At 39.7% G+C, this 22,298-nt stretch overlaps 1 protein-coding gene across 1 annotated transcript in view; it reads left to right on the forward strand.

Annotated features, from left to right (window-relative positions):
* The window catches only part of gabra6b (gamma-aminobutyric acid type A receptor subunit alpha6b), a 35,672-nt gene extending 15,007 nt beyond the window's left edge, over nt 1-20,665 (forward strand). The window contains exons 9-10 of the mRNA XM_084730353.1: nt 9,470-9,726; nt 20,544-20,665. Coding sequence (XP_084586479.1) covers nt 9,470-9,726; nt 20,544-20,556 — 270 coding nt within the window. The 3' untranslated portion in view covers nt 20,557-20,665. The remainder of the gene's footprint in view (nt 1-9,469; nt 9,727-20,543) is intronic.
* Nucleotides 20,666-22,298: the final 1,633 nt, after the last annotated feature.

Consider the following 22,298-nt stretch of genomic DNA (forward strand, 5'->3'; position numbering starts at 1 on the left):
GTAGGGCTGTAGGGTTATTTTCAGTGCTTTACTTTGCCATCAGACAGCCCATTTCAACTGGAACCTGCTGATATATAAACCAAATATTGCTCTGTCTACTCAAGCAAAGTCACTATATAAATTCAATATCTCACTGGAATCAAATCTAAATTTTTAAGTTAAAAAAAAGTGTGATGTACCACACTACTTTCCAGCATGAAAAAAAAATCATCTTCCTTCATACAGTACAGACATCAGTCAGTATCTTCATTTTGTCCTCTGATGCTGCAGAAAGAGGAGGGCCTGTTTATCTCATCCAGCAGTAAGTTTACGACAGTTAAACAGAGCTTGACATATATGGCAAAGCTAAACACTTTGACAACATCCAGACAGCTTACATTTGAACTTGTTTCAATACACAGAGCCAGCACGCTGCGCTTATGTAAAACGGAGATGATGGCTGGGTGACTGACAGGCGGAGCAGATTAAAATATCACTCTCCACGTGTTTACATGTTAATGCTTGATGAACAGGTGTTTTGATAAGTATTGTTTTTTCTCACAAGGCTTTTATTGCACTTACAATAAGAAGTGTAACTGTCACTGAGTAATCTTCAAGTTACTTCACCTGTTAAATTTCACTCTCTCTACACCTGTGGTGTCTCTGCTCTGCACTGACCTCGCTCTGTGTGTGTTTGGGTGACGGAGCTGCACAAACAGAGAGGTCCATGGCTTTCTGCTTTAGAAATAAAAGGGGAATGGACGAAACCAAAGGCACAGTTTTCCTATGATGGGTTTTTCTGCGTGTGTAATTTGGCTGATAAAAAAACATTGCGCGTATGAGCACAGAATGTGCACTGTAGCACGACAGAATGCTCTCTCTGTGATGGCAGATCACGGACACACCTCACGCACACACAGCACATCCTTCACAATCTAATATATACTGACTTTTGATAAGTATAGGAGTAGGCATTGCCAATACCTTGACTTCGACTGGTAACTGAATGATACTTTTTTGGATACCAATTTTATAAAAATCCATTTCAACAAAAAGAAAATTACACATTACAGTGTAATTACACACCTCAAAGCAGGAAGGTGTGCAAAGACCTGGGAGCAGCTCTGCACGCTTCACTCAACCTGGATAACTGGACTACAACGAAGAAACTGATGGAATATCTGTACAGTGTTAAACTATATACAAATATGAAAGGTTCCGTGAAATAGTGGCAGAGTGAGACCTAGAACTTTTCCTGTACTAAAGAGCAGTGAGTCCAGCTCTGACTGTCAGCTTTAGGTGTTTCAAATCTTTTACTGGTCAGTCTGAAAGCGGCGCCATGCTTGCTGTCAGAATTGCTCTCCCCCTTGGCTTGTGGTTATCCAAGCCCGTGGTGGCGAGGAGAGGATGTGCTGGGACTTCCGTCTGAGTGGACATTGAGGTGAATGGACCCACGAACAAGATTAGCCATTTTATCCAGTTAATAAGCGACACTTAGTTATCTGTGCAGATCATCGATGCAGATAAGTAGCTTGCAATAAAACAAACAAACAGTAACCTCCGTCTCTGGGCGTAATGTTAAAAGGTAGTGTTTTCCTGCAAAAACAGGGAGTCATCAGTATGATTAGATCTTCGTAGAAGCATGCTGTGTGCTTCTCTGGTCACTGATGCTGATGTGATTTACTCCTTTGATATCTAAATTTGGAGCTGGGTGATGAAGCGTTTTTCAGTACTTGAAAGTAATTTGGTTGGTGCCATAATAGATGAGTACCTTATACCATCCTATTTTAAATAATCCAAACTATCCCTTTAAGGTGTTTTTCACATGTTTTGATGGATGAGACTAGCCTGGGGCTTTCAGGCCGACTGGTTGTACTGGTCAGTGTGGTGAAGGTCACAGCCAGCTGTGTCAGTGGTTCTACATCCACATGGTGCTGAGTATTTATGAGGAATGCTTGGTTCTGCCTGTTTTACATTCTTTTTACATCACTCGTGGGTCCAATTTTTCTACTTAACGTTTTGCTCTCAAGTTACTTCTTCAAAATCTTTTTTTCCCTCCAAAACGTAGCGTTATCCATGTTCTTCTGCTTCTTCCTCAGCCCCCTCGCTGTGCTCATCATGCAAGCCCTGTATTCTCTCCTGCCACTCTCCCTCTCTATTTCATGCTCAAACACACTACTCTTGACCATCTCTCCTTTGCCTCTCTCCCTCTCTTTGTGGCGTTTCAGTGGACAGCACGTTCAAGCACAGTCTCCACTTTATCCATGCTTGTCCTAACAGTCCCACACAAGGACACACGTCCGCACATAATCTGCAGCGCGCACTCAAATGCATATAGAGGCGCGTATAGATGCATACACGTAATCTGACTCCTGCATCAATACAGTTCACTCATCACTCCATACAATGTCTTATCCATCCATCCATCTACAGTATATCTATCATCCATCCACCCCTCTCTGGCCCAGGCCTCTATTCTGCCCTGTAACTATGTGATAACCACAGAGAGTGACACGAGGAGACAGGCAGTGGCTCTGTGAACGATGTTGCTGCAGATTATGTAAGAGCCATAGATTAAGGGAATATCCAGCAGATCACTGCGGGCTCACAAGAAGGAGGGCAGCCACCACAATGGAGCGCAGTGGGGGCTGAGAAAGCTGACCCAGTCCATTTCTGTGGAGCAAGATGGAGAGATAGATGGATGCGAGGGGCCAGAGCGGTTTGTTTTTGTGTGTGCATGAGGGAGAGTTACACTGAGAGAAAGAGAGAGTGGGAGGGATGCATCATGGAAAATGACTGCTTTCAACAAATATGTAGGAGGGAAGACTCTTCATTACACAGAGAAAAGGAAAAAAAAAAACAATGGTGTATCATTGGGAGTAGAAATAGCCATCCACCAGTCACGATTTAAAACACTACGACCTGTTGTGACTGTCAGGTAGAGCCGTAACAGATATGGAAATCTCACAACAACATAAGATAAATGGCTCGTTTAATGAATCAAATGTACAACTGTAAACACAAAGGAGATGGGGGTGTTTATCAGTGTGTGTAAAGGGTGCTGCTTGCATTGTCAGCGGTGTATGTGAGTAGGTGGTGCAGTATGTGGTGCAGGAAATTAACAGAAAATAAAATAGCCGTGGGAGGGAAAAAAAAAAGAGAAGAGAGACAAAGAAGGGACCTTTATTTATAGGCCCAGCCACAGGTGTCGGCAGTCACAGGATTGGTGATCACTGCATGGGTGAAGAGACACCCTGATTAAATCGGAACTGTTTTGATTTTGAAGCATTTGTCCTCGTGTCCCAGTGTCCTGATTATCTGACTGAATGAGTGTTATTAGTCTCAAGCCCAGGAAGGAGAGTGGACAACAAAAGATGCTATGTGTGGCACCTAAAGCTGCCCTGTGGTGTCTACCGCTATCAACTGTACAGATCAGGGGATAGTGTGTAACTAAGAGATACCATATAGACCTCGTGTTGAGATAGACATCCGGCAGGTGTGGTGGTATTGCAGTTGGTTCTTCAGCATCTGTTGTCTGGCAAGCATCTGGTTTTCTCTTTTACTCTTAAACCTGCAATACCTGAGATTATTTCTCACATTTTTTTCTCTTTTTTTAACCTGTTAACCAGGAGCAGCTTGTATCTGCAAATAAATTATAGTGTTTTGTGATCTCTGATGTCATCTTTCTGCCAAGGTTATGCAAAGCCAATGTTTAAATCTAACATTCTGCCATGACTTAACATTTGTCCATTAAAAAAAAGGAGTGGACTAGAGTGGCTGAGTCTGTGGAAATGTTGCACTTAAATGCTACTTTTGCCCTGAGCTACCATGTTATCGTTCCAGATACAAAGACATTTGTGAAGTGTTGTGACTTTTCCCTGAAGGTTTGCGTATAGAGAACTATGTGACCGAATTACTTGCTGCGGTCTCAGATGGGTCTGTGTTGTTCCTAATATTTATTTTATTTTTTTTTTGAAAGCCTTGTCATTTTATTGTTCTCATTTAGCAAGCTAGTGGCTAATATTATACCAGGATTCAAGTTAGAGTCAGAATCTGTCTGTTTCAGAACTGGAAGCCAGAAAAGTGTTGCTTTCTTGGATGAGAGACTACAATACCGTAACAGTATTCCACTGTAGATGTTAAAAATGCAGGATAACATAAACAAATAAGGTTGTAAAGACTAAAATTTTGTTTGTAGCCGATGATCAGGTTGTCACATGTTTTCACTTGTTAGCTTCATTCCATCTTTGACTGCTTCAACCTGCAGCATTTGTGATGAATGTAGACCATGACATAAACACACAAACTGATAATATAATTTGTGTTTTGCATTTTTAACCCCAACCAATCTCCATTGTGTATTCACTTACTTTATAAACCTAAACATAGCTGTCACAGCTGATATATTGAGGATACATACTGCCTTGTTCCAGATGCATTAATATAAAAAGTACATTTACATACATATATCCATCTCTACTACCTCCTAATAATCATCCACAAGTGTATACACGCCCACACAACACCCACACAGATGAACCTCCATGCACTTACTGCCATACTGGTAGCACACTGAAAATAACACATACACACCTACACATATGCACTATGAAACACACCATTTACAGTATGCAAAGCTCCTACCCACCCCCACACATGAATTCCCACACCCAAACAACATGCATACATCCATCAGTCAGTGCCCATCCTCCCTGTGTCAAAGTGGGTCTGTTGATATCTAGAGCAGTGGATAAAGAGATGAGGAGTTGATCCCTCTGGGATTTGACCAGGAAGAAGCCAAGCAAGCCTGTTGTCATTATCAAAAATAGCTTGTGTATCGGATCAGCTGCACACAAACGTACAGTGCGCAGCACACACACATATTCCACTCAGGCCATGCATGCAGCATGTACTCACTGCATGATCTTTCACCTCAGTAGAAGCATTACAGTGACAGGTAGCTGACATCTGAAGCTGCAGCCTGGCGGTGTTCAGGTTTTGGACACCAACCGGTTCTAACAAATAGAGCTTAAATCCTCACTCTCAAATTAACCCTGACCTCTCAAATGAGCAGTGATTCAACAGGAGGAAACGTATAACTCACAGACAGGGGGACACAATGTGCTTGAGTGATGAGTAAGCTTAGCGTTGGGATGACCAGCTGTTAGATGACCTGGACCCACTCCCTTTTGCATCCGTTCTCTTGCCCACTGTCATGTTGCTTTGCAGCACATTGACAGTACATTACTTTAAAGCTGCTTTCTCAAAATGAGTTTTTTCCTCTAACTCTGAGCCAGAAATCTTCATTTCTCCAGCACTATTCCTATCTGCTTGTATATTCTGAAGGGTTTTCCAGAGGGGTTGGTTCATATATCATTCATAACCTGATTTATATAACATTTCACTCTTTTTTATGGCTATCGGCAGTTTTTTTTTTTCAGAGTTATGGAGTGACTTTGACTCTGATATGTCAACAAAATGAAACTTTTTTTTTTAACCATGTTATATCTGATGTTCAAATTTCTGTGAAAGATTTATGCAAATTAGTGCATATTTAATTAGGTAATGTTGCATTTGGACATCAGATTAACAAAAAATTAATATAAAAAAATGTGTCTTAATGTTAGTAATCAAGTTTCATTTCTATACTATCTTGATATAAATAATATCAACAAAATGAAGAATTTTGAACTTGGTTTTATCAAACAGTTACTGCAAGTGATTTCTCCATATTTATGTGGTGTGTCTGTATATTTGAACATTAAATATCAGAAAACTTGAGTAATAACTTAAGTAAATAATTGATTTGAGAAGTTTCATCTTTTCTAATGTTTTAGTTACTTTTTTTTTTACCCTCTTCACCTGTAGTCTTTAACATATCTTTAAAGTGTTTTTTCCTCAGCCTCTGACCCCAAAATATTCTCTTCCCACTGCACTATCTACTTGTGTATTCTGAAGGTTTTTCCAGAGGGGCTGGTTAATTTGTCATTCATAACCTGATTTATTTAACAATATGTTATTTTTTATGGCTATTGACACCATTTTCTGAATTGTGGAGTGCTTGGACAAAATTAAACAAGAATTTTGAACCTGGCTTCATCAAATTAGCACATATTGATCTAGGTAATACATCATTTGCATAAGGGAACACAAAATTTCAGAAAACTAGTAATACAAAGAAATGGGAAGTTTCACCCTTAAATCTAGTTACACTTTTTTCCTCAAACTCTGAGCCAGAATTCTCCACTTCAGTAGCACGAACATACACTGAACTTTTCCGATATTAATTCCATCTGTATTCTGAAAGTTTGTTAATATATCATTCATTCCATTCATTCTTAAGACAGGGCAATTTTTATTTTTATTTAATTTATCACTCTTAACTTGACTTTATAAATTTAAGGATTCACTTTCACTATAATTTGTCAACAAAATGAAACATATCCAATGTTCAAGAAATGTATGTAAATTAGAGTTTATTTAATTAGATCATGCCTCGTTTCCATATTTAAATATGCAATTTCAGAAAAATGTCTTAATGTAATAATTAATCAGAGCAATTCATGGTGATATCAGTTACTTAAATCTTTAATCTATTCACCTGTAGTGTCTCCCTTTAATGAAATGTCCCAATGTCTCGTGAATCTTGACGAGAACTGAAGAAATTTAAATTCTTTGATCATAGTGCAGCGAGTTTTCTTTCTCTTCCCTCTCTCCATTTTATTGTCGCACTTTGTACTTGGCAACTATTAGCACTTTAACACAGTGAAGGATGACCTTGTGGATAGCATGGATTACAGTTTTATGGTTTACCAAAGAGGGAAGAAGGTGAGAAGAAGCGAGGGAGCCTGTTACTGTAATATGTAGTCAAGCCAAGCCAAATCCATTACATTTTCTCAGGACTTTGCAATCTGTAAAACATCAACACCTTCTATCCAGAGACACTCAGTTCAGATATGGAAAATATCCACAAATATGCCCTACTGTATATGGATCTTGTCTCTCTGTTACCCGTTTCCATGGTAATGCTCCTGAAGTTTGTACATATCAACAACCAATAGTGTGGTTTTGGAGATACACATCAGAACAAAGTCATGTTGCCACAGAAGTATTTAATCCTTTTAATAACCCGCCTCCTACAGTTCTTAATTGTACTTTTACTGTTGGGTGAAATCCCTGCATATGTAGCTGCGTCAAGTTTTGTGAAATTAATAACTCGGGGGACTAATCTAGTCTTATTTTGAGATTGGCCACCATGCGTTTTTGGAAGGCCTCCCCTCAGCCAGAGGATTGTAACAGTTTAATAGTTTCTCAACCTGTAGAGGAGCATGTAATCCTGTAGCTTCACAAATCCAGCCTAAATCTCACAAGTTCAGTTTTGGCTTCAAGACTTTAGTCTGGAAAAAAAAAAAAACATCCACTGTGAACTGAACAAGCAGTTTGGAAACTGGACTGGTCAGTGAACTATTGAGAGTTTATTTCCTAAAACTTGAAAACAACAATTCAAAATCTGCCCTGTAGCGAACACAATGATTATTCTGCAAACGTTTGGTTTGTGTCAGAACTACAAACTAGTTTCGGTGAATCGTTTAGGAAAACAACAAAATGTTGCACTGAAATAGCATAAAAATAACAGAAATGGCCATGCTGTTCAGTTTAAAAATGGTAATATTTGCGAAATAAAAGTCAGTCATTGCAAGACAAGCATGTACATGTTGTATGTCCCTGTATGCTTATTTTCATAATAATTCAATGGAGCCACTGTTACCATGATTCATCAAGAAAACTGATCTATTTTTATTTCTTGAGGTTGATACAAGAATTTATACTGTTTTCCTTGGTTTACAAAAAGGGATGGCTCACTCTTTCAGTCTCTCTGACTCTACCCACAGGCAACAAGGTGTTCCTTGACCCATTTCCCAGATGTATACTCTCCCTTTCTCTCTGCACACATACTGTAGCTGATTTACAACTGCTGGAGCAGGAGCATGTGCTGAGATCACACTGCTTTACTGAAAGTTGATGAGGCATAGCGATAACCATGTGTCAATACACTGTGAGCCTCTTTTGTTTAATATGGTTTGTTTGCTTCCCACAAGTGCATCAATCTTCATGGAACAGGTTGATTGAAATCACATCAAATCAAAAACAAAACATCATTGATTTCCTTTGTTGGGCTTAATTACTATGGTACTCATTGCTATTCCAGGCAGCTTTTTTTTGCAGACACATACACACACGTTCCACGTGTGCACTGATCAACTCACAGCTGTGCAAATATGGCAACATCAGGATGGATATTTCTTAATTATCTTCTTTTGTTTTGCTAGATTTTAAGGGGGATCATGTTATCGCCTGCATGCTTGTATGTGCGTGCACAAGTGTGTGCGTAAGTGATCAACAGACCTGAAGCTTGTCTGCTGCTAATCTCAAATAATATTGGACCGATCAGACTCATTTTTTGTGCGCATTCATGACTGTATGCTGAAGGACCTCTGGGATTCGCAATATTTGAAAAACGCCAAAAGACTAACAAAAAAACCCAACAAATCTGTCACAAGTGACTGCCTGGTCTTAAGAATGAACAGATAAATATTGATATTACAGGAATGGTTGGAGGGAATTTCTTCAAATTTGTCACAAATATCCACTTGAACTGAATAACTAATTAAAGTAATGTCACTAAACACATTTTTGGTTGTAAATATTCTCGCACTAATTGCATCAAAATTTCACACAAATATCTAACAGGATAAACTGATGAGGTGATGATGCTGGTCAAAAGACTGAAGGTCAACTTCGTTGTGACATCATAATGTTCAGCTCTATATCAGTCCTCTATACTTCTCCATAGAAAATGTCGCTAAATGAAGACAGCATGTCTCTCACTGGAAATGATTCACTGGAATCACACATGTAGAGAGATTGTAGATATTTCCATTCTGCCAAAAAAAATATACATAATACCATTTATTAAATTCCCTCACAGTTATAGTTCAGTATAGCGGTAAGTTCTGAATTAATCTCCTTCAAAATCTTCAAAAGCAAGGCGATAATTCTATTTTCTGACTGCTCTGTTTAATACTACCATTGAAATCTTGTTTCAGCAAGGGACAACGTATGTGAAGGTCATGTTAATGTTCCTGGAAATTTGCAAATCCCTGCTGGTTGCATCTGGCAGTTGCAGTAGGTGCTTCACTGTCTGTTGCCTGGTGGGGATCTGCACTATACTGAGTGCATTCCTCTACTTTGTGTGTGTAATGTGTTGATAAATTCAACATTATAACATGTTGTTCGTTTACATACAGAATCAGTTTCTACTGCAGTATTATCATTCTCAGCACATACGATATGATGTTCTATGACTCTCTGAGTACAACACCACAGCACCACTTTAATTATTAATACCCTTATATTACATCATGTAGTATTCTCTTTAATGTGAATTTCCTCTTATGGTTTCTATATCTCTCCTCTTTGCCTCTCCAAGGTGGATGCCACTAGCGTCCTGAAGAAGAGGATGAACTCTGCCCCGCTGTTCGACCGCCCTGCAAAAACATTTCCCAACCCACCTGTCAACGCCCAGGCCTTCCTGCAGCAGGGTTCAGCAGTACCAGCCAACAATGTTCTGACTGGCACCAGCATCATCGACAAATACTCCCGCATCCTCTTCCCCCTTTCGTTTGGCGCCTTTAACCTGGTCTACTGGATCGTCTATCTCACCAAGGACACAATGGAGATGTCCAGGTGAGCAGATGGCTCCTCACTCGATATAATTTTATTGGTTAAATCTTAAATCTTGTGTATATTAAATAGGCTGTGTGTGATCCGTTATTCCTATAGGTAATAAAAACAAATTTAAGACAGCCATTCAGCAGATGGTGTGTGGAATAAAACAGGGCCAGACTTTTCACCTATTTAGACTCTTAAATCTTGTGAACAAAATGTTTCGCAACAGTGACTGGTAGATTAAAAATGAATCAAAACAGAGAACTGGAGGGCCCATTTTTTGCTTTAAATGTTTACAGAGAGAGATTTTAATGGTCTGCTTCAATGAATAAGAATAATGAATAAGTGAAAGTTTGCAGATAGTTCTTTTTTCATCTTATAAAGTTGGTGCTGAAGTTGAAGAGCTGGTCATTTGCTCTTTATTATTTAATGTAGCGTTAATGAATTGTTCACAGAGGCATGCAGGAGTTAGAGCCCTTTTCTGAACAGCAACTGTCCAATCATAGATACCAACTGTAACTAGGCACCACAAACCTGTCAAGCTTTGAATTTCTCTACATGTTACAGCGGTGTGCATGCGGTTAGGGTTGGAGGATGGCGTCCTTTTAGTCGACTTTCGAAAACCTAAAACGCAAACATGAAAGGAGGAGGTACGGATTAAGTCTCATCTTTATCTGCTCTAACGTTAGCATGCCCAGCTAACTAGTTTATCCCTGCAGCAACGTTACCTCCAGCCAAACTTGTGTGAGACAACACTGTGTTTGCCAAACTCATGGGTTATTGCCAGGGGTTAATTCAGGATTTCGTATGTTGGGAGTTTGAAAAAAAGTTCCATTTAGCATTAACATTGTATCATGTATGCAGAAAGAATTTTTTAACTGGTTGTGAAATAGTATTACTGATGCTCCTATACATTATGACCTTGTTTACAAGACCATCCATGAGAAAACCGGCAATTTCTATATGATTACTTCATTTTATTCTATTTCAATTCAATTCTGTAGTGGCTTTAAGCAATTTAACAAATTTAAGACCATTTTACAAAATTAAAATATCTAACATGGAAACACGTCTCTGCTAACTAAATGAGTTTAAGATTCAGCATTAGCTTACTTTAGCTAGCTACACTTATGGAATCTGCTAGTGAGGCTCATCATTTTAACCAACAAAATTCATGGACGTCAGCTAGACCTAGACGCTTAAAAAATTACCAAGCATCTGATGTTAAATCTGCCACCGTTATCACTATAAACAGCGTATGTCCGGTGAAGGATCAGCTGGTGTATTTATATGGCTTTGCACTTTGTTCACAAGTAGTTTTGGGCAAATAATAATAGTAAATCTTTAATTATGTCTGGATTCTGAGTGCAATAGAATTGCTCAAATGGTCAGAAAAGAAAGGTAGATTAACTGTACATTTCACAGGTTGTAGGGTACAGTTGTACTTGGCTTTGTGTATCAGTTCTTCTTTTATGTGTTTGTGTGATGGTGGGCATGAGTGATGGGAATGTACAGTATGTATCCGTTTCCATTATATGTTGTTGTTGTTTTTTTTCTATCTAATGTGTGTTTGCCAGCCTGAGAGCTAATATATTATTCAGCAGCCACACAAAGCTTTTACACTTTCAGCTCTAATTATTTACCATATGGCTTTTCCCGAATGTGTCAGCAGAGTGGTCACAGGCTTGATACAGTAGTTGAGTTATAATTGCAATACAAGACCACCAGGCAACACTGGCAGGCTCTGTATTTGTCATTCAATGTTTTGCAATGTGTCTAACACTCAGCAGTGCCAGCGGGCTGCAGTACTCATAGCCTGTAGGTGTGTGTGCTTTCCATACGCAGTAAACTGTAGCTTAAACGATGGTAAGAAAATGCAAATTAACTTCTTGTGTGTCTCTGAGTGGCGTTAAAAAGTTGCCAGCCTATGATGAGCTGTCTGACAGGATATACCCAGTCAGTGGTGCTATGATGTGAATGTAGATGTGTTCAGTCCATGTATGAAGAAATCTTCATCAGCTCAGTCACCATTGTCACTTCCCCGATAGCTTTTAGCAGTGGGGCTCCCCTCACTGGTGACTGAGAGTGCTGTTGTCAGCTCAGTCATGATTCACAGTAGGCTACTTCCTCGTTAAAAGCTTATTAAAAGACAGTGAACGCCACAGAAACAATCGTAATCTGACAGCTTAGTCATAAATAATTGGCTGTTCAGCTATTAACCATATGTACTGCACAGTGCTGTGATAGGCTATTTTTGTAGTGAACTGAACATGACAGCTTGGACCTGCAACAGACTGAACTCACTACTGAACTGAAAACAGAATCAGCACTGAATGTCAGGCTGTATGAACGGTGATGCTTTCACTTGCTGTTGTACATTCTGAAGAGCGTCTGGACTTGAGGTGAACAATTTTGAAAAGATATCTGATTGTGATTATTTTGACTGATATTGTAATTGTGCTAGAATTTGCAATGTTAGAGGGAATAATAACTTGTACATCTTTATTCTTATTTTCACTGAAAAACATTTTAAAATGGTTATGGTGTGATATTTGCGGGGATCTGTGCCAAACAAAGATGCTTTCTTAAGTCTGTAATATGATTTATAAGCCAGGAGTTTGCATAGTATTTAATTTAAAAGGTATTTTGAGAAAAATTTTGCAGATAACTAATGTTGCACCCCCTGTGATTTGAACATTGCAGTGGGTCATTTTGCAATTTCAATAAAATTTCAATTAATTGCTCAGCTGCACTTTATGTTCACCTTCTGTTGTATGTCCTGAAGAGTCTGAGCAGTTATGCTTTCACTTACTGTTACACACAGACGTAGTGATGTGCGAGCTTTGAATCAATCAGTATAAAAACAAATGACTCCTTTTACTTGAAACTGACAATTCCTCGTCTTCACCAATTCATTCACTGACTCCTACTTGCTACTAGCTGGTGTGAGCTGCGAAGACGAAGTGAGACCAGCGCTGCATCCGAAATCACGTTGCGTACTGTGCACTACATACCTAAAATGTGCACATCATTCCACATACCTTTGTACAAATACACAGTTTTTATCTTTTTGGAAGCACTGCAGGTTGGCTATGTGTAATCGTGGTAACTAGTGCAAACAATTAACTAGTTTTAAAATAATTTATACCTTGCAATGGTATGCTATGCTATGGTTGCTATGTTAACCTAACCCTGTGAGAAAATGAACCACCTTGGTGCTTGTTTTAACTCAGTAGGACACTACTTCAGTAGCTCTCCTTAATATGAGCCACCTACCCTGAGCCAAGTTTCATGCCAGTCAGTAACCATCCGTGTATGAGCAACACAAACCTCGAGCACTGACTTGTTTCACTCTCTGTTTCAGCAGAATTTGATTGAGTTGGTCTGATAACAATTGGTAAGTCTGGAAGAGCGGCACGATTAAATTATTTCATCCCATTCAAATTAGTGGAGGGCTAAACCGTAACTGATTTGGTGACTGAACTGAATTGACAGCCCGACTCTTTGGTGAGTTGCTCATACAAACTTCAGTTAGTAGCTACACCTGTTGTTTTTCTGTGATTAACATTTCCTGATCTATACTAATTAAGCGACCACTGAAAACTGTAGTGTTTCTGCATTATCAGCCAAAAACGTGATTAAGAGATTTCAATTGAATGAGATAATAAGATTTTTAGATAGTGGGTTCTACCAAATCCCAACGCCACTGGCCACATTCACATCGACTGTGTGTTACTGAACCCTTTTGGCACATAAAATCTGTGATCTGGTGTTCAGTTTTAATCAAAACACCACACACTACAAATAATAATTCAGCAGACAGATGATGAGATGATGTCAAGTTGAACTGTGAAGGCTTAGAGGCACATTATTGTCATTTTCACAAGTCTTTCAAATGTAGCTTCATGACAAACGGAGACATATATATGACTCTCAGCTGTTATAGATAGTAGATAGGAACAACAGCAGTCTTGGCATTATTATTGCCACAGCAATATGTCTGCCACCAGATGAAATCACGCCGCAGTGTTTCGATTACATCAAGAGGTATACGATGCTCTCATACATCACCTCTGCGGATGCTGCAGGGTTTGACACTTTGACAAGGTGCTGAGGGTTATGCTGGTTGAAGGAGAAAGCTTGGTTTACGATGCATGTGTGCATGCAAGTTTCTGTGTTTGATTTGTCCCGACCATATGCTCTAAACAGATGCATAGGCCTGGTTGTGCATTTATGTGCTCACTATTGATGCACTTCATGACTCCCGGGGCTTTTCAAGCGTGTGGGTTCGGCTCCTTTCATTCCCTGCCTTGCTCTTTCTCTAAAAAGGGAAAAGCCCTGCGGTCTGAGCTGAGACAAGTCAGATGACATGACAGTGTTGGCAGGCGTCGGGATAGCTCTGTGTGACTAACCCTCTTAGTGACACTCTCATAACTGTTTCTATTAATTGATAGGGACTGTAAGCGAGAAAGCAGATCCTGACAAACTTCTTGGAGGAAAACAGCAGAGTGGTGGCCTTCCGGCTCTGGGTATCAACAGGAATTAAAAATAAGGACGTGCATTGCAGTTTGGTGCTAATATTGTTACCTATTTTTATTTGGTCGCAGTCCTAGTCCTCTGTTCTGTAGCTGTTTTTTAGCGTTAGTCTTGTGCTGTTCTGTGTCACATGCCCTTATGTTTTAGTTGGCTAAGTGTGGGCATTTTAGTCTTATGTTAGTCCAGTAGTTCCTGAACTTTTCCTTCCATAGTTCATAAACCATAATTAGCTTAAAGTCTGTAATACTTTGGTAAAGTTATTATTTTTTAAATTAATTTTAGTCTCGTCATCAACCTTGCATGTTGATGCAGTCACTGTTAGGGCCCTATCTTACTCCCGGCACAAAGCCGCTGTGCTGGTGGCCCAGGTGGCTATGCTATCTTCCACCAGAGCAGTTTCCATTTTTGCCACGTCTCCCAGACAGCAAATGAACTTGCTCCTGGACTGTCCGACTTTCTGATTGGTTTATTGCATGCCTGGCCTAAACTGGCGCATGGGACAGGACAGGACAGGATACCCCTGTGCCCCTGGGGCAAGCCAGCAAAGGTAGATTTAGACACACCTTGAATAAATTAAATCCATTGCGCCTCACACTTTCTGCTTGCACTTTAGATCAGCATAAGATAGGGCTCTTAGTGTTTAATGGTGTTGGTGCCGTCTCATTATTATCGGTCGGTTTTCATGAACAAAATCAACATTAGTTTGTATGTAAGTTTCTGTATACATTCTTGGGAATATATTTACATGCAAAACACACAAATGTCTGCACAAACATTGAAGATAGGATGACTGAGGAAGTGCATTGAGTGGGGGGAGTGATGAAAGGAAAGACGAGGTGATATAACACACAGAGCCCAGGGGCTAATAACTGAAAGTCCCAGTGGTGTTAGAACCAGCCAGTGCAAAGAACCAGTACAACCGCAGGTTGTCACTGTGATTGATTGTAGTTACATCATTCTCACTTCACTGTCACCAAATCACGGCCGCTGCAGATAGAGTGATAGAATTTACAGTTGAGTTCATTTTAATTCATATGGCCGTGTACCGACAAGCCTCCAACAAGTAAGGCTGTGTCCCCGATGGCTTAATGATGATGTGAGGGGTTCATTTGCAAAAAAACAAAAAAAAAAAAACAGTTGTCTCTGTTTTTATTCCTTTTCCTAAATCATGCTTTGTGTGGAATCCAAGGAATATTAATCAAACTGCTGTTGGGTTGCTCTGATAAGAAATGTCAAAAAATGTTAATTTTCAGAAAATTTTATTGTGTACAGAAGGGAAAATCAATCAAAGTGATGCTTGTTTATTCATTTTAAGAATGCCATTTTCTGTTTTTGCAAATGAACCTATTTTTACATTCAAGATAGATTTAATAAAATTGGATTTTTACTTGTCTTTGTTACTAAAGATTCTCTGTGTAATGCACTAAGGGCGACCATATCTTGCAAACAACTAACATTCATATACTCATAGAAATAAAGATGCTAACTAGAACCATAAAGCGTTCTTCAGCTTGTCCCTATAGGAGAACCTATTTTGGTTCACAGTACAACATTTCAGTTCCACTCGGAAGCTTGAACTGTTGGTTGGACACAAGAAACAATTTGAAGGTGTCTCTTTGGGCTCTAGGAAATTGTGCTGAGCATCTTCACAATTTAAGTAAACTGCACTGTTTAATAAGGAACACAAAATTAACACAGTAACTTAAAAATATCATATGCACAGTAAATACGGTTCCACTAGCGCGGAAAAACAGCAACAACAACTTCAATGGCTTTCTCAGGTACTCGTATCTGTACTCTGCAAGTATGCAAATTTAAGTACTTGTACTTGGTGTCAGTGCATCCCTGAATGTGACATATACAACCATACAAAATACAATTACACAGTCAGATCCAGCATCTGCATACAACCCACCCTGGCATTATATTAGATTAGTCGACTGAAAGTTAATTTAATTAATTGAAGTTAATTAACTAATTCAATTAATTCCCAACTATTTTGATAAGAGATTAATTAATCACTGCAGTCATTTTGGAGTCTTTGGGTTTTGCATGTTGGTCGGACAGAGCAAGCAATATGAAGATGTCACACTGGGCTCTGGGAAATTGTGACGAGCATTTTCACAGTTTTTTTTAAACATTTTATAGACTAAATGATTAAGTTGGTTTCAGCACTTGTGAAGACGACAGTAACACACGTGACTGAGCGAAACTGTGAGTCTTAACGGAGCCGCTGTAGACACCAGCTCTGGTGATAATGAAAGCAGTCCTGCTCCGTGATGTGGATCACAGCCGAATCACAATCCACTGTACAACGCTTCACACTTCCACAATCACCACTCTACATTTCATTGCTATTTTTCACGCAGCACCACCCACACCGGTGACCCCTCGATTCTGAGTTAGAGCAACCTTAATCCAGATATCACATCCATTAAATGACAGCGGGCAGTCTTTTCCACTCCAGAGAAATAAATATACAGCTCCAGTGGTTCTAACTGAAAGCGAATCGCAGTGCATGCAACAGACCGCTTTCTCTCTTTGTAGCTCTGCTTTTATTATAGAATGTCCTCCCGCAAAGATGAGCTGGACCAGAAGAACACTCTGTTTGTGTGTGTGTGTGTGTGTGTGTGTGTGTGTGTGTGTGTGTGTGTGTGTGTGTGTGTGTGTGTGTGTGTGTGTGTGTGTGCAGGTGGATGTGTGTGTGTGTGTCTACTTCTGTGAGGATACAGGCATACAAGTGTATAAATGTGCCATGGCAGCAGTGCCTACCGACTGGAGGCTATTTTAATGAATAGCACCATTCAGGGTGAGACATGAAGGAAACAAATTTGCTGAAAACACTTCCTTCCATGAAGGGCCCCAGCTGGTTGGATGACTGGTTGCTGGCTGGCTGGCTGGCAGGCTGACTGGTGTATGTGTGTCAGAGTGGGTACAGCAGGTGATAAGCCCCGCTCCTCTTTATTGCCCATCAGAGTGCCAGGCTTGAAAAACAACTTCCCCATTGTCGCTCATAAATCAAAACCACTAAATGTTTCTTTCCAACTCAATTCCTATTTTCGACTGCGGGGCCGTAGCCATAACTTTGGTGTAATGATCATTCAATTACAGGCCACTCAGACAGGGAGAGAAGAAGACCGATATAAACAGCGATCCCCTATCTATCATATTTCTCTCTGTGGCCTCATGGGAATTGCTACATCCGCCTTTTGTCACCTAGTTTGTGTGTGTGTGCCTGCATGAATGCATTTCTCACACATCTACCTGTGTTTACATGGACGTCTGTGTGCACACTGAAGCGTGGAAATGTGAACATTTACAAATCCTTATGGGGAGATAAATTGTTATCACACGGGGAAACTGCTCGTTGTCCCTGACTTTCTCTTCACATATACATGCTCTCTCTATCTCTCCCACTATCCCTCACACTCAATTGCTTTCTCTATTTCTCACTTTATCTCTGTGTCACTCTCTCAGACACACTCTCTCCCTCTCCGTGCTCCCCCCTTCCCCCTTCTCTCTGTCTTTCTCCCATGGTGAACTGCTTGTACCCTGCTTCCCCTTTGATAAGACAGGACAGCCCAACAAGCTAAGCAGAGTGGTGTCCCTCTACCTCCTCTATACTCAGAATTAATCTTATGGCCATTTTAGACTGTACAAATGTCTTGTTCGGATGCATATTAGTTTACTTGAGCAAATACAGTTAGAGTAGAGGGGCAGTCTCAGTTAAAGTGTAAGGTGAACAGATTTCTGAGACAAAAAACAGGGAAATTTCCAGTTTGATGGTCAATATATTATTAAAATATACAATGTTATTAAATAAAAAAAAGGGACAATTAAAGTTTAATGTATTTTGACCAAGGCCAACTAATAAAATTATGTACTAAGTAACTTTATAAACAGTGTCAGAATATCATAGTTTAAAGAACCATGGTGAGTCAAGCTATGATAAATTATGGAACACGCAATAAAGAAAATGGTCACTCCTTTACTCTTAATAATAACAATAATAATAATAATAATAATGATAAAAATAGCTAATAATGCTGTTCGGCTTTTGAGAGCTCGAATTCTCTGGCCAAACAGGTGAGCAAGTATGCTGTGTCTTTGCCAGTCAACAATCAGAGTCACTACATAGAAAATTATTAAATAAAGAGGGATCCTTTCGGTCTGTCTCCATCAAAGTTCACCCTACTAAAGAAAAATAGTCCAGTCACCTGCAGGTCATAAGTTCAGTCTCTGCAAGAGCCTATAAGAGTCTATCAGCAGTCACATGACCTGTCAGTGTGCCACTTCTCACTCATTTTAAATCATGCTGGATACAGTTATCACTTGCAAGTGAGGATTTTTCTTAAATAATAGAGAAAACAGCAGTACAGAAACAGTTAAGCATCACACAACGGTCACAGAAATTACTTAGAATTTACTGCTTCTGAATGTCAGGTGGTATTTAAAGATCTGCTCCACGGAGCAGTCTTTAAAAATCAGTAGATAAGATGAATAAAACTGCAGGTCATGATATCAATAATTCTTTCTGTTTCATTCTGCATTATCATCATATGTGATTACAAGTGGCTTTCTCCTGCTCCACCTCCGCTATCTGCGTGTTACTGATTTTAAAACCCCTGTTGCTACAGGAAACAGCAACTTCCGAGCTAGCAACCTACAGCGGCTGCTAACGGTACAACCATAAACAAGATAGCAGATGTTACTTTTTCTTTTGCTGGGATTCAACCATTCTGATGACAGGGCTCACCTCACGAACAAGTGCCCCTCTTTTTGGCTTTGGGCTTCCCAAGATGATTGTGATTGGTTTAGAGGAATACAAACTAATACCAGAATTATAATGTGTCTAGCTAGACATACAGTGCTGTGGATATACAGGCTAAACAAGACTCTGCCATGACATTTGTATTATTGTATACATGTCCTGCAGTAGAATAAAATGGCAGTTACATTGATTTTAGTAGAGTTGCAGTGTTTTATTGATTGAGCATTCTATCGATCATTCTGGGGATTAATTGAGTAATCCGATAAGCAATATTGCACGTTCTGCAATTATTTCCATTAAATTATTTTTTGTTTTATTTAAGAGCAATAGTAATATACAAAAAAGAAAATAAGACTGATATCTTAAATGAACAACTATTTGTTCTCTTTTTTGAAAAATGTATTGTTAATGTCACCTTGCTGTGTCCTTTGTCAGTCTGAGTAAACCTCCTCCCTCACATGCTGCATTTGTGGGCACCAGCTGGTTTTTCTGAGACATTTGAATTTTACATCTGTCAAATTCTGTGAATTATCCACGTTGTTACACATGAACGTTTACTTAAATCCAACTATGTGATTTGTACCAATGAAATTCACAGTGTTACAGTAGTTCTAAAATAAATCAATATACAATGTTCAGCATTTGGGCAGGCTGTATTATCCTGCTGAAATGTTCACACCATACCACAGTCAAAAATGTGTATATCCACGTGTCAACTGTTTAATTTGAATCTACCAGTTAGTGTGTATATACAGTGTGATATTGGTGGACTGGAACATAAAATTAAAGCTAAAATGAAATGTTGCACACAGTTGCACACGCAAACATACGTTTGCATACTGTAGAATTTTAGAAATTGTTTAAATTTTGAAATTGAATTTAACAGAATTTTAGTCCCATGTTAGCCCCTAAAAGCACATGGTCAAGGTCTCTACTCTACCTCAGAACACCTCCTCACCTATCTACCCACCAAAAACACATAAAGCTGAGATTTTATTTATTTTTTCTTCATTTTTTGCCAGCAGCCATGTAAGTTCTCTGGCTGAAAATGGCTCTCAGTGCTGTCAAAAGTGTCTCCTGCTTTAACACATGAGGCGGAGGAGGTGGAGGTGTGAACTACCTGGCAGAGGTTCCCAGACGAGTTTCACAAGGTCTTTGTGAACAACTTTGGCAGTGAGGGACTGAATAAATTCAAATTTTAAATTCAGCCCGGAATGGATGCCAACCTTCACAGCAACACCGAACGGGAGCGTGCTGTTACATCACACCAGTGTGCTTGTATGCGGGCAGATGTGGCCGGATGTGAAATGCAGTAGGTGTGTGTGTAGGCGTCTGTATGCATATATCTGTATGTTTGAATATGATAAAATACCATATCCATAATTCGAAGAGAAAACCTTTGTTTACTCTCGGCAGCATACCAGAGAGCGGCTCTTTCTATCCTTAACACACACACACACACGCAGTGTACACAGCTGACATTTTTTCACTAATTGTATCTTTATCTCTCTTTTTTCCTCTCTTACAGGGATACCGTCTAAGCCAAGAGTTCGTCTTCCTGGAAATCACACACTTTAATACACCTGCACACACACGCACACAACAGAGATATATATACACAATAAATAGATGACAGACATTTGCCAAGCACTCTTTTATGCCGCCTCAGTGCATTGTATTTCTTTTTAAGTACTCCCTTTGGAAAGTGAGTGTGTTGAGAGGAGATGAACCAGCTTCTATTGCCAACTTGACCCGGGAGCTCACAGCCTGTGGGCCCCAGGCTCTGGAACAATTTCAAATAGGTATTATATCTCTCTCTGTTTCTTTCATTTCTTTATTTCTCTTTCCCGGTATTAAAAAAAAAAAAAACACACATTAGGACACTTTTTCAGTGTCTGTCCTGTCTTCCCTGCCTGAGTGGATGGGGTAAGACGTAAAAGCTAAGCTAGCTAGGCTGCACAACCAGAGGCAGAGCCACCACTTTGTTGTATGTCTTTAATTCCGTATGCATGCTTTTCCACACATGAGAGCGATCTTGTTTGAAATGAGACATTCCCTATCCCTATACTCAGAACACACCTGAGGGAATGAGTGTACCCGTTGTCCCAACTGGATCCAGTGTGACTGACTGTCTCGCAAGAACTCTTTCACTCGCAGCTCCTCATTTTTTTTTTCCCCCACAACACTCATTTGCAACAACATTTTTTGGTTCATTGGCTTAATTTCCCTCCGCTGATGGAGTACAGAGGCTGTGAAGCAAAATCTTCAAAGGGTTGTTATGGTGGGTTCCACAGATACATTGGCCTACTGGTTGAATAGTCGCTGTCACATGCACATGAGGACGGAGGAACGTGCACATGAAAGATATAGAAAAAAATACAGACACTGAAACATGCACACATGCTAGTCACGTACACTTTGTGTTTTGACAGTGACAGGATTATATGCCCTAGATTTCCTATAGACAGAGAGAAATTTAAAACATCAGTGCATGATTTAATGACTATCATAAAACAACTTGTTATAGCCCAAAGCTGCAATCCATCTGTTGCCATTTTTAGGAAAAATCACAGAAACAGAGGCTGCAAAATTGATGGGAAAACAAAGTTTAAAGGGATAGTTCAGATAGTACTGATTGTTATTGTCTTAACTGTTGTAGATGCCCAGTTTGGAGAAGCTGAGAGGAGTACCTGCACGGAAGCTAGGCTATGTACTGCTGTGGACAAAGCCAGCAACAAAACGTATTTAAGCCACCTAAAAAGGCCCATCTAAGAAGATCTGTTGTTCAGCCAAAATTGTTCAGCCAAACTCCATTAGGAAAATCAGTGATTCAACCTTGCAGAGCACGGGACGTCTTGGTCTACCGTTGCTTTAGTTGCTTAGTTTATTTATGTTACTGTGTGACTTTGGCGTTTCCAAAGGTTATCTCTTATTCGCTGAAGTCACACAATAATACAAACGAACTAACAGGCCGAGGAAATGGTAAACCAGCATCCCTCCCCCCACGTTTTGTGAGGTAAAATTACTGATATCACCAATGGAGTCTGGTTGAGCAATCATGAGTAATATTTGACATAAAAAAATGGTGGTTTCCTGTTGGAAAAGGCTGTATGGTGGCAAGATAAGGTCTAAATACAGTACTCGCTCAAACTGGTATTGATCCTTCATGGGCGTTTTTGAAATGGCTTAAATACAGTACATTTTGCTGCTGATCCTGTCCACACTAGTACTCTGCTTAGCTTCCCTGCTGGTACTCCTCTCTGCTTAGGGGTCGTGTCAACCT

The sequence above is a fragment of the Lutjanus erythropterus genome, chromosome 11 (genome assembly GCF_056507025.1).
Source record: "Lutjanus erythropterus isolate fLutEry1 chromosome 11, fLutEry1.hap2, whole genome shotgun sequence".
Taxonomy (NCBI): domain Eukaryota; kingdom Metazoa; phylum Chordata; class Actinopteri; order Lutjaniformes; family Lutjanidae; genus Lutjanus; species Lutjanus erythropterus.